The 14,203-nt window shown below is 30.5% G+C and overlaps 2 protein-coding genes across 16 annotated transcripts in view; one reads left to right on the top strand and one right to left on the bottom strand.

The window, feature by feature from the left end:
• The window catches only part of LOC145263149 (large ribosomal subunit protein bL21m-like), a 41,091-nt gene extending 34,284 nt beyond the window's left edge, over positions 1 to 6,807 (top strand). The window contains exons 3-7 of the mRNA XM_080120139.1: positions 575 to 657; positions 3,477 to 3,640; positions 4,948 to 5,000; positions 5,904 to 6,007; positions 6,585 to 6,807. Coding sequence (XP_079976265.1) covers positions 575 to 657; positions 3,477 to 3,640; positions 4,948 to 5,000; positions 5,904 to 6,007; positions 6,585 to 6,688 — 508 coding nt within the window. The 3' untranslated portion in view covers positions 6,689 to 6,807. The remainder of the gene's footprint in view (positions 1 to 574; positions 658 to 3,476; positions 3,641 to 4,947; positions 5,001 to 5,903; positions 6,008 to 6,584) is intronic.
• Positions 1 to 14,203, bottom strand: part of LOC145263147 (putative monocarboxylate transporter 5) — a 643,731-nt gene that overhangs the window by 87,787 nt on the left and 541,741 nt on the right. Inside the window, exon 7 of one of the 15 annotated variants that reach the window (XM_080120137.1) lies at positions 4,030 to 4,158. The exons of the other annotated variants lie outside the window; for them this stretch is intronic. Within the exon in view, the coding sequence (XP_079976263.1) occupies positions 4,136 to 4,158 (23 nt within the window). The 3' untranslated portion in view covers positions 4,030 to 4,135. Of the gene's footprint in view, positions 1 to 4,029; positions 4,159 to 14,203 lie in introns of those variants that run through there. 15 annotated transcript variants of the gene reach the window in all.

Raw genomic sequence — 14,203 nt, 5'->3', positions numbered from 1 at the left:
AAATGGTACGATTTTGTTTTCAAGCCTGTGGTGAAGCTCTCTGGAGTATGCAAATAAGTTCCTATTTACTTCCCTCCCTATGAGAGCAGACACAAGGTCAATTTAAAATATGGGGAAAATTCAGCTCCCCAAAAAGGGGTACTCTGAATGGGAACAAAAATAAAAATTGTCTCCTCCACTGATTGAAGGCAGAAAAGGTTAAGTGTAGCATCAGAACAGATACTACACTGTGATCCTGGCCCAAAAGCCACGAACAAAGGCAAAGTCAAAAGTAAATGACAAATTCAATGTTAACAAATTTTTGTTCTGCCCAGCTTTGTACTGATAGTTGTTATACGGATGAGTGAGAGAGGGGTGATTAATTTGGGATTTTTTTTCTTTTAATTTTAAAATTTAATTCGCTTTACAAACTCCCTTTTTCCTGATTCAAACAATCTAATCTGAACTGAATGTGTGACCCAACAAGTTAAAGATTTTCTAGTTTATATATAAATCTAGAGAGAAGATTTATCGTTTTTGTTTATATCTTTTTTTATTTATTTCAGTGAAAGATTTTTGTTTAATTTTGTTTCAGAAAAAAGATTGTTCAACTTGGAACGGTAAAACCATTAATCAAAAGAGAACCAGCCAACATTTTAAGTGAAGCAGAGAATGAAAGTAAGTCCCTTTTGCTGACCGTTTTACTTCTACCTATAGCCTTGATCTTTTCAAAACTAGTCAAAGGCATCACGCGTCTTTGCAATAATCAACTTTTGTTCTTGCTAGCTTTTGACATTAAATGTCTGGAACGATTTCCATAAAGAATAAATAAAAAAACGATGTACTTTAAAGAATTTGTTAACAGGGTTTCTGATGCGTATTGTGACAGGAGCATATCAGCCAAGAGAGAGGGAGAGGATTAGGGTAATGTAATATAATGCACATATACAAGAGCCTACTTTCTGCTTTCTTTGTTTCTATTTACCAGGACATGAGCCAAAAAGTGGGAGAGGGGAATACAGTAGGCAACTTTCTTCTTTCTGTCTTGTGGGCTGAGTGCAACAAAAGTATGGTAGTGGTGGATTAGGGTTAGAAGAATTCACCAATCACATGAGAAAGGAAAAGAAGCTCAGCTGTAATTGGACAACAAAAACAAAATGAGGTGTAAAGTTTGACGGTTGGGAACAAGAAAATGACTTTAAGTAAAAACTTCTACTTGCCAAATTGGCCTTGTTGGTAGGGCCATGGATTTACAAACTACTGCCCCATACAGAAGAGTAACACCTTCCCCTTCCCCAGAATGAGGCCATCTGTAGGTAATGGGTGACTTGTGATACCTTACTATGGGATTCTGATGGTTAAGACATTTTTCCACTTCAGTCCTTACTTCGGTTAGATGGGAGATTAAAGAAGCCTGATTTGATCAACTGGATGATAACGTCATGCTCTGGTATCTATAAGTTCATCTGTAACCATATTATTCAATCTGGTTCTTCTGAGAATCAAATTCTTTTCCTTTTTTTTTTCTCCTTAAATAAATACTATAAAGCGGTGACTGAGAGTCACTTATGTTGAGAATAAAGATTACTAATGTCAAAGATCAACATTTTCTGAAAGCAATGTATTCTGAGAATGTCATTATCCTACTTATCTATTTGACAGCTTTGCCATTAAATAAACCATGTATGGTTGACATGCTGTAAAACAAACCAAACCATTTGCCAAATTGCATTGTGGGATTTTTGTTAAAGAAAAGAATTTCCAACATAGATGAAATTATTTAAAATTGCATTTAAGTAACAACTTCATGTTGTAAGAAAAATTCTTGTATAAAAACAATTTAAGTTTTTGTTTTTTGGTTGTTTTTATTATTCAAGCTACTCTTTTTATCTTGAATGTTATGAGAATAACATTTCGGCTGATGTATCTGTAGTGCAATGGATAAGTGTTAAGTTAAATCAGTTCTAAATAGCAGTCTTCAGGAAGTGTAATTTGTACAACTGAATTTTACCAAATACTTTATTCAGTTGTGGACAATTCTCATATGAATCTTTTTGCTTTTAGATGTACAATCGTACTACATCACTATATGTCACTACTATATATATGTTTATGTTTCATTATTTATTACTATGTGTTATTACTAATCTAAATATATATATATATATACATACACTGCATTAAACTATATATATGTTTATGTTTCATTATTTATTACTATGTGTTATTACTAATCTAAATATATATATATACATACATACACTGCATTAAACTATATATATGTTTGTTTCATTATTTATTACTATGTGTTATTACTAATCTAAATATATATATATACATACATACACTGCATTAAACTATATATATGTTTATGTTTCATTATTTATTACTATGTGTTATTACTAATCTAAATATATATATATATACATACATACATACACAGTAGAACCCCAGGATACTGCATTAAAAATTAATAACAGAATAGAGTACAGTATATAATACACATGTTTATCTCTGTATAAATAAAATGAACTCATTTTTTCCCGTATAATTTTGACATTAATAGGATTAAAAATCAAGATATTTCATGCAAATATAATATGCACAAACGGCAGAACAATATCTGAGGTGTGTTATAGGCTTATTATTTCTCAAATTCCTCGATAATCTTAGATTTCTATACTTTTTCTGCTGAGAAGTCACGGCCAAAATCGGTTAAGATCAATGGAAGTGGTAAAATATTTTCTCTCTAATAAATTCCTCCTCCCCCTGCCACCACTTAACACCGTTTGGGGATCGTTTACAAGGAACAGTTGAGAAGAGAACACCGGTTTGGCTTCATAGTTCTTTCATGTGAAGTTATTTAAAATCACTAAACTAAGCTGCAGTGCTCTGTGGCGTAGTGGTTAGCGTGCTGGACAATTCACATTATATTTTCACGTTCGCGCCGACCTACCGTAGTCGTTTTTTTTTTTTTGGTTTTTTTTTCCTAAACAACTGGAATGGACTTTTCTTGGTGGCTGAACTGTTAACGTTGCAGATGTTTTTTTGTTTTTTTTCACACTTTATTTTCCTACTTTTACTCATGACTCCGGGTTTGATCCTTCCTACTTACCTACCATAACATTTTTTAAAACTCACCCCCCCCCCCCGTCCCGGAAACAAACACTCGGGCAACGCCGGGTACCCCCGCTAGTAATCAAATAACATTGTAAATAACACCCTAAGGCGGGGCAAGTTCTGTAACCAGGTGCTGGAAAAACATTGTATTCCATTTTGTAACCTGAAAAAAACCCATCCTAGGTCCACCATATCCTGGGGTTCTGCTGTACTCTATGTATTTATAATTAAAAAATTTATATTTATTTATAATTAAGAAATTTATATTTATTTATAATTAAGAAATCAGAGAAACATGAATATATTGCATCTTTTTCTTCTAAATATTAAATTTTTTTTCTTTTTATTATCTTTGAAAATTTATTTCTATTTTGTAGAACTAATTGATCGAGTATCTGAAAAGATGTGTAGCAGTGACATTGGTCGGCTTTTTGCTGTGGTGCATGTCCGAGGTCTACAGAGGAAAATAACAACCGAGGATCTGATAATTGTGCAAGGGACTTTTCCTCCAAATATTGGAGATAGGATACGATTGGAAAAGGTAAAAGTTAATTTAACATCTCTGCATTTGTTAAAGATGGAAAAGTGGAATGTTCTGAATTTTTTATATATTAAAAAAATAATTATTCATATATTAAGAGTTTTTTTTAAATTATAGTTTAAAAAATGTTTATATATTTTCAATTTATATATTAAAAAAAAATTATTTATATATATTTTTTTATTTTATATATTTATAAAATTCTATATAAAATAATATTTACATATTTTTTAAAATTATGTATTTAAAAAAATATATATTTATAAATGAAATCATTCACATCATCATCCTGTTCATTTTATGTACTGGCATGTGTTGGATGGCTTTAAGAAAATATTTCCACATTAACTTATCTCTGACCAGGTCTTCATTTATCCTTTTTTCTTTCAAATCCATTTTTATCGCTTCCTCCAAAGTCTTCCTTGACCTTCCCATGTAATTCTGGGAGTTTTTTCCAACTGTAGTAGTGGACAGAAACAATAAAAATAAATATGATCAGTTCTTATCCAGAATTCCTCCTATAAAAAAACAAAAATAAAAAAAACTGTATGATGTATGCATGTACCCAAACGAAAATATATTACAAAAAAAATGAAATTGATCAAGTAGTTTTATTTTTATGAAGAAAACCATTTTTAAATGATTAATGAGAATTTATAGGCATTACAACATAAATCTAGTAAGTATGAATTATTGTTGAGTTATCTCCCTTTGTTTTGTAACATTATTCAAAATGGCAGGTGAGATAGTCACTCCTCAGATACTCATAAAATTTTATTTTCTTATATAAAAATAAAACTGCTTGATAAATTTATGTAATGTTTGTAAAATGATATTTTTTAATCGTTTTCATCTGGTGAAAAGGGCTGCTAAGAGATTAAAATTGAAAAAGTGGTAAATAGGATCATCAGATTTTTATCTGTTTGTCAACAGTTTCACAAGTTTGAAAACACTTTTTAAAGATTATGGCAAACTAGTCTAATGATTATCGTACTTGACTCACTGTCTTTGGGTTTTGGTTTCGATAACAGCTTGAGTATTTTTTTTTACTTACAAGAAGTGAACTGTTTAGAAAAAAGATGATACTCGTATGCACATGTTTCTTTCTGTTTTTTTTTTGGTTTCTTTACTTCATTTTTTAAAAATTTTTTAAAGGAATTTAATGTTACGTTTAATACCAGGCAACACCAGATCCATCTTCTAGTATATGTATGTATATATATATATATATGTGTGTGTGTGTATATATTTTTCAATATTTTTTATTTGTTTTATTTACTTTTTAACTTATTTCATTATTTCAACAGGTTCTTTTAGTTGGCAGTAAAGATTTCACATTAATTGGGAAACCACTTTTAAGGTGAGTATTTTTTAATCTTGCACAATCCCAGTGTGGTAACAATGAGGAGTTACAGAGGAATAAGTGGCCATGGTTGGCATGTGTCTGCTGTAAGGAAACCGTTGCACATGAACTTGTAGTACGAGATTATCATGATTATGCAAATGTAGGTGTTGTTGGATGACAAATGTGACTGAATAAAAGGAAACATATTTTGTTGAAAGGGGATCAGTTCTATTTTGGATGTCATGTCATTCACATGTGTTCTGAACTGTTGTCATTTATCGTTGTTGGTAGTGAAAAGAAGAAAGAAGTACTGCTACTTCTGATACTAAGAGTGAATGTCTTTGTGTTCGGTGAAGAAAAGAAAATAACGCGGCAGGAATGTATGTTCACTCAACTATATAATTTACATACCAAAAGTCACACGGAGCAAGGTTTGGACTATAGGGAGGGTGAGGAAGTTCAAAGCAGAATAAAAAAATTAACACATCTTCATTGGCTGAAGTTTCATGTTTGTACTATCAATAAAAGTGCCCATACAAAAAAGTCTGGAATCTTATTTAAGGCACCTTGTATTTCAGTAATTCCTATTTCAGTCATTCATAATAAGAATTGAACCTTCAACCTGCAGAAGACTGTCTCTTAGAACTAACTGTTAACAAATACTCTTACCACCATGTGTCTTGATTCAACATAAAGATTCCAAAATTTGACAAAATGCACCCGAAGAAGATTAGAGGTTACATCAGCCGAAACATTGTGATATGAGAATAGTAATTCGAATAATCCAAATTATTAATCCTCAACTCAAAAAATTCTGAAACTTAAAACAGTGACTTAGTTTTATTTTGTAAAATCTTCAATAAATAAATTGTGTTGCTATATTTTTTTGTTCCTCATTTATTTTTCTTAAATTTATAGTCGCACATTGGTCAACGTTGAAGCAACAGTGATAGAGAAAACATTAACCCATTCAAAGCCTTATTTGACTTACAGAGCTCGGAAAAACAACAGGAGGTTTAAATGTAAGTTGGCAATTTCTTTTTTACTCTTTATTCATATTTGTTTGTGGCAAAAATAAAAGGCATGCTTATTACGAACGACAGACTTTTGTGATATGAAAAAAACACTCAGGAAATTCTTGTTTTTTTTAAAAAGAATAATTGCTTCTTAAAAGCGAGGGTCCATGTTGCGAAATTGTTAAACATCCAGGCTGGATCATTTGATAAAAAAAAAAAAACATGATTGTCAAAAATAAAATAATTGTTGGTTGAAATCAACCTCCTGGTTATGGAAAACAAACATGACAGATTGTCAGAAATAAACTAATTTTTGATTGGCAATACCTGCTAAAGTTAGTAGAAGAAGGAAATATCCCAACTTCTTACTAAGAATAATGTTTCTTAAGAATTGGGCAATGTATTCTAAAAATATAAAATAATTATAGAATTACATTTGACAACTTTATTCGGCATCAAACCATAGATGGTTGATATGCTGTAAACCAAACCAAATCTTTCATCAGTTTATCTTATACCCAAATTAATCTTCTAGGTTGTTATATAATTTTTTAAATGAAATTTTCTTTTTTGTATTTTTCAGTGTTTAAAGGAGAACAAACTGTTATTGTAATAAATAAAATTGAAGTGAATCCGGCTGGTTTGAGTGAAAAAGATAATTCAGATATCATCTCTATTGAATCGTAACACATCTGCACGCAAATTAGTTTTACAAAATGACTGCCATCATGAAAAACATTCTGGTTGTTTTTTTTTAACGACAAACTTTATGTAAATAGTTAATAAACATTATTTGAAAGAATTCAGGCTTTTGTTTGTTGCTTAATATTCATTTTTGTGTGTGCTTGTTTTTAAAATAATACTAGAAAAAAAATGTAGCTCATTGGGTCACTGTAGTAACTGTGGAAAGACATAGAAATAAGTGGCCACAGTTAGCATGTACCTGCTGTAAGGAAACAGTGACATGTGAACGTAAAACCCTTTAAAGATACAAGAGGAAAGTTAATGCAAATTAAGGTGTTGTTGAGAGTCTGAAATAGAATAAAAGATGGATTTTTTTTGTTTGATAGACGTTTTTTGTTTTTGGATGGCAAATCGGTCGCGCATGTTTTCATTGTTGGAGAAGAAAGGACTGCTGCTGTTTCTGTGAAATGCGAATGTCTTCATTGTAAGAAAAAAATAACACAATCATCCAACTTGAGTGTGTATTTTCTTTTCCACTCGAAAATATATATATATATATATATATATATATATATATATATATATATATGCATCTTTCAGTCATGTAAATTATAAATATATTTGGAAATTATTTTTAATAAGTTACCAATATTTTTTAGCCAACCTCTAACAAATATTCCAGTGATAAAATCATACAAAATAATAAATGGACATTTTTTTCAACAAGGACTCCAACTCGCAGCCACACCGTTCTGCACATAAGCAAAACCCCTGCCAACCATGCTGTAAGAAAATAAGTCTATCAACAATCTGAAAGGAACAATGAAAAATATGGACAAAAGTAACAAATATGTCTATCTCATGATCTTTACATAACTATGACAATTTATTCATTTTTAACTCAAGAACTTTTAGTGAATTATAAGTAATTTTTCAGTCATCCATTGAGTTTGGGTGAGATTGTTTTCATCAAGAAAAAATGAATTAAATATAAAAAATAAAAATTAGTCTTTCTATTTGTTATATACCCTCCTCACTTTTTCACTCTATATTTTGATCTCCAACTATCATTTAAATAGTATTAATACTTGTGATATTCCTGATTGTTTATATTGGACTATTCCAATCTTGTTTTATAATCAATTAGCCAGGGTGGGGTGGGGTGGGGGCCTTGCTAGTCGTAAAATATATTTTTATTCATGTAGATTTTGTATTTATTATTACTCCGCAAATTCTCTATTGAATTTTATACGTGCATAATAGTGGTTTTAAAAGATTTTTAAAAATGACTTGGGTGCCGTCACTAGAATTGAAACCAAAACATTTAGCATCACAGCCACATTTGCTACTGTTTGAGCTAACCTAACAGATAAGAAAGTTATAAAATTAAACCACTTTTAGCTATGATTAGTTTACGCATGTGTAAAATAATACAAACGTCGGCAAGTTGAAATGAACATTCTGCATTTCAACTTGCCCATATATGTCTGTACGCATTATTTATCCTAACAAAGATCTTGTTATAAATCATCCTTAGTGTATGATTACTATTTCCTGCTAATTTATGTAACCAATAGTTTATGAGTTTATCGCTTAAATATTTACACACAGACAGACACACATACATATACTGTTTTATTTATATAGAAGATTTTGTTACCTTTGACTTTTAGAGAGATGGAAGCAAGATTAATAGACATTGTATGAAATAAGAGAAGAAGAAGAAGCGAGTAATAAAACTTTAGTAAGAAATGGGTCACTTTGAAGGTAACTTGCTAATTAGAATAATTAAAATGGGTCTTTTTTTCAACCCTACCTCAATTCCAAAGCTGAACAATATTTAACATGTAGTTTGTATGATTAAAATTTATAAGAAAAAAACAAACAAACATTGATTGATGCAACTTTAGTATAATAATTGATTTTCAAATTAAACCAATGTTCATAAAAGCTACTTTTATATGTACATTGCTTTGGCTGTGATCGCCCCATGCATTGTGCCGGTCCAAAGTTGCTGTTCGATCCAATCAGTCCTGCAAAAAAGGAATTTTCCCTCCCAAACAAAAAACAAAAAAGCCCAATTTATAAACAAATAATATAAAATCCACTGCTAATTAATAAACACTTAAATTGGAATGGTTTAAAAGACCAAAAAGAAGTGCAACTTTTTTTTAAATGAATAAATACATAGGTTAAATGGCAGCTTTGCAGAATGACCAGGCCGAAACACAAAAGTCCCATTGATGCAGTCCTTCAGCCAAGAGCTCCCCAAAGGACTCAACGTGTCCAGAGAGACACGCTGGCTCAACTGCTTGGCAATTTTCAAGAAAATCAATTGCCTTAAACATTCAACTCTGACTCTTAATCTGCTCCTCCACTGAAAACCTTCCTGTGACTGCCTCCCCTTCCCATCATGAAATCTTTTCACCTCTGACTGATTCAGCCCTTTTGTTAATGGTTACAGAGGTTGACTACTTGAGACATCCACTGTGGATAGCATCTAGACAATCTGCATTCATGAGGACTCTAATGTAAATCATTCTCCAATCAATAATAAAGACCAACGTGTATTTCATGGGATTAGACTTTTTTCAGGTTATAGTCAGCTAATCTACTTCCTAACTTCCGGTGTAGTGCTACCGGAAGCAGTGACAAGGCAAATTAGTTCCTTCACTTTTATTGTTCTTCGGTATTTCTATTGTAAAGCATTTTATTAAAATAAAATATAATTATTGAAAATGTATGCAATAAAAATTAACTAAATTATAAAAAAAGGTAAAAATAACACAATTAGTCTTTATTTGCACTTTTAATAACAAAATTTATTTGAATTTATATAATAATAATATGATTAATAATTTTATGAAAGTATAAAAATATAATTATTGAAATGAAAATAACAAAATTTATTTGAATTTATATAATAATAATATGATTAATAATTTTATGAAAGTATAAAAATATAATTATTGAAATGAAAATAACAAAATTTCAAACATTATAAAAATGTATCCAATACATAATATTCCCAAAATAGTTTTAAAAGATTGTTAAAAGTGTTTTCAATATTCTTTTAAAACTAGAATTAATTTCAATAATTCTTGATTAAAATAAGACCTAAAAAACTTTTCAATTATTATTTAATAAAAAAGAATGATTGGAAAAACATAAAAAAAAAAAAATACATACACAAGGAAGTATAGACATTAGAGAAAAAAAAGCGCAGGAACTGATTTGCCTTGTCACCATTTCCAGTAGTGCTATGCCGGAAGTTAGGAAGTACATTTTTTTTATTTTATTTATTTTTTTTTTATTACATTTTCACCCCCAAACAAGGCATATTGCCACTTTGTTGTATCGGGGACATGGGCATCAGGGTTACTGTGTAGAGAGTTGGGCAGCAAGATGTTGGTTCACGTTGCACTTGAACTTCTGCATGTCAGTACAGTTGGGGAAGCAGGGACCCGGCAGGGAATTCCAAAGTTTAGCTGTCCTGGGGAAGAAACTACTGGAGTAAAAGGCTCTCTTACATCTGGGGATCTCTACTGTGAAGGGGTGGGATTTAGCTGCGTGTCGGGTTTGTCGGGGGTATTTATGTCGAGGGGGCACAAGTGCTTGCAGTTACATTAGCTGACTATAACACTTTTTCATTTGTTGTCTCCGTATTTTTCTATCACGCATGACTTGATGATCAGCAATGAAAATATTCTCCATTCATTTTTCTCTTAGAATGATATTTTCATGAAAAACTGTGACTATGATAATGATTTCAATTTTGTTATCTTTTTGTTTTTAAGTTGGCTGTCCGTCTCTTCCATCGATGAATGTGTTATTACATTCTGTCAGTTCATTTCATACATAGCACTGACAAAATTCTAGCCTTTCTCCAGAGGATAGACTTACTAAACAAAATTAAATTTTACCATGAATTTTTAATATAAATCTACCACTTTGAACATAATACAACTTTCATACGATGCAAACCTAACATCTAATCGACAGCTCCTACATACACATATGTTCTTTACAGAAGTTATAGAATTGAAAATAAAACCAGATTTAGATGATTCTACTGGGTGCAAAGTTATTTGAGTACATTTTATAATACAAGAACCCAAGTTTGCCTGGCTGGGCAAACTTGTGTTCTTGTACCGGAAAAAAAAATATCCAGTAAATAAAACGTTGTTTAGTAAATCGTTTTTTTTTTTTTTTTTTTTTTTTTTTTTTTTGCATTTCCATACACCAAACGTGAATATAACTATCACTAAAACATCCGCTGGGTTATAATCTCCATTTCAGTACCTTACTTGCCTGGGTAGATTGCCTGTAGGCTGAGATAAACCGTGTCACACACACACATACAGAAAGACATTAGGAAAATTTATAATAGAATGTCTAATAAACAACAATATTTTAACAAAAAATGTATATATAAGGTTGTTACACAAGTAAAGCCTCCTATTTATTTTTAACTCAAAAAGAACTATGAAGACGAGTGTCGTACCATTAAAATGAGCGACCTTTTGTGCTCCAGAATTTATTTTTCTACATAGTCACCACCATTTTTAATGCAATTTTACCATGAAGTCTATAATGCATCTCTTACTCAGTTTTAGTAGTATAATAATAATAATAATAATAATAATAACTAGCTGGACTTGTGGAAATTCGACAGGGGACTAATTCATATGTAATATATTGATGTTAGCATTCTGTGGATGTTCGGTGTAACTGGTGACACTTTGATATTATTGTAGTTTTTTTGTTAAAACTGCAAAAGTATTTATCTAAGCTAGCACGGACGCCTGGCAAAACCTGGTTGTAAAACACGCTTAAATAGGATATTTTAATTCTTGCAGATTTCGTATATATTATTATAGAGTTAATGTTCTATCAATTTTTATATATTATAAAGTTGCGATTCTAAAAATAAAAAAATATATCCATATGACTTGGGTGCATCAGATTGAATCAAAACCGAAATAAAAACTTATGAAAATATATATATATATATATATATATATATATATATAACTTTAGTTCCTTCAGCCGTAATTGAAACCAAAACTTATGAAGAATTTTTAATAAAATTATTTATAAAAAAAAAAATAGATTACTGCAGTTCCATCAGTTATAATCAAAACCGAAATCAAAACTTATGAAGAATTCTTGGTAAAATTATTTATGACAAGAAATGGAAGTACATAACAATTAAACGACCCGGATGTAAATGTGACACAGAATATAACGCACACGCTATCGTATTAATATAAAGATTTCAAGTTAAAAATAACTTTTATGTAAATCGTCTTCCACTCAATAAAGACCAATGTGTGTTTGTCTCCACAATTTTCTACCACATTTTGATTCATCCATTCCAAATGTCTAACTGCTTCCAATTCCTTTGAGGTCTACTCACTTATTGTAAACTGTTATATCCCGTTTTGACATGACAAAATACGCCGAGTGGAATGCGTAACAGAAAGGTTTATTCGTACTTCGAAATAATACACAATACAAAATGGCTGCTCGCCTTGAAGTTGATATACGCGTAAATGAAGGTAAAGGAAAAAGGTAACTTAACGTGTGTGAGCGGAACGCTCGTCCTGGGAGCTTGGTTAATCCTGACTACACTTGGAGAGTGTAAGACGCGAGACGGTCGGGCTAGTGCGTACCACTGAACTGACTCCAAGACAATTCAAGACGCTCTTTTATACACCGTTTTGTATCCGGTGCTATCCGTAATTATGTCCCTTATAACATGAACCATCTATGTCAAACCAATAGAATTGAAAATTAAAAAAAAAAAATTAGATGATTCTTTTGGATGCAACGATTATTTGAGGACATTTTTAATATGTTAAATAATATTTTAACAGAAAATAAATTTAAATCAAATCAACACAAATATTTTTGATGATACTTTATTCTATGAATCCACCTTTTGACTTCGATAACTTGAAATTCTTCTAGCTGCAAGCACTTTCGAATGGGAGATTTAGGTTCTTGGTGGAAGTTTCTATTATGCAACATTAATTTATGTGCCAAATTAGTTTGTTTCAATTTTGTTGTTTTTTTGTCAAGATGTGTTCGTCATGTCTCTATGAGCATCCAATGGGAAGATTTTTCCTGCTCCTCGTTTATACAAAAGCATTCTTGGGAACTCATGACTTTTGTGGCTTATCCCTTAAATTAGATTTTTGAATTATTTCCCAGTTTGGGAAACTTATATTGAACTTATCTACTTTGTTGCGATAGGTTAATCGCAAATCTGCTCAATTCATCAAGAGTCCGGTGCATGCACTGTGGATGGGTAGCAGTGATGTTCGCTCATAAAACTACATCCTGGACTAGTTTGAATTTCGTAGGCAAAATCTTATATACGCATGTTCTAGTCTGTCTGTCGTATCACTGTGCGTAGAATGTGACATAGTTCCTTTATCACATGTGTGCGGATGGGCAAGTTACAACGTTGTGTCTTTGCATGTTCTTCATACGTGACGTGTGCGTGTTGAAACAGTGATTTTTATGAAAATGTCTCTGCTGAAGATTTGTTCCGGCCATCTATATCGGATACTACATAAATTATTGAAAACACTTTTTACACTCTTTTTTAAAAGAATTATTAAAAACAATTCTTAAAATCTTTTAACACTATTTTGGAAATATTATTTATTGCATAAGTTTTTGATGATGTTTGAAATTTTGTTATTTTGATTTCAATAATTTTATTTTTATTTTGATTTTAATAATTTTATTTTTATTTGGATTTCAATAATTTTATTTTTATACTTTCATAAACATATATTTATTTTATAAATCCAAATAAAAAAACTTTTATTCTTTAAATTAACAAAAACGTATTTTTATAATTTTATAAATATATTTCTTATAAAATTTCTAATAAAACAAAAAGTTTTATTTTTAAATTTTGCTATAAAAAATGCAAATAAAGACATATGTTATTTTTATTTGTATAATTTTGTTAATTTTTATTGTATATTTTCCAATAATGTCCTTTTTTATATTTATTTCAATAATTCGCTTCACAATAGAAATATTGAAGAACAATAAAAGTGAAGGAACTGATTTGCTTTGTCACCATTTCCGAAGTTGTATGATATGGCCCTCACTTGAAACCACACCAAAGACCATAACAATCCGGTAGCAGCCATGCCGGAAGTTAGGAAGTAGTATGTTAGCTGAATATAACCCAAATATATGTTTTTGTTTAAATAGGATCTTCAAAGTGAAGTTAATTATTTTGGTATTGTTCAGTCATTAAATTATTCACCATTGTTAAAACTATAACTAATTATTGCTAAGCTAATGTTTTTTTTTTTTTATTTCTCCTTATAAAGTTATTAAATTTACATAGCTTCCAAAAATTGCATTTTTTTTTTAATTAAATGAGAATCCCTGGCCCTTGGAACAAACTTCTAAGTAAGGTATTAAATACAACAATTGAAGGTGAATTTGGACAGTTCTGTGTAAATTCTACCATCCTTTCCTTATATG

This window comes from Euprymna scolopes, chromosome 38, assembly GCF_053919585.1.
Source record: "Euprymna scolopes isolate OS-2025 chromosome 38, ASM5391958v1, whole genome shotgun sequence".
In the NCBI taxonomy this organism is placed as follows: Eukaryota; Metazoa; Mollusca; class Cephalopoda; order Sepiida; family Sepiolidae; genus Euprymna; species Euprymna scolopes.
Note: the sequence above shows the minus strand (reverse complement) of the source record. Positions and strands in the feature narration are given on the sequence as shown.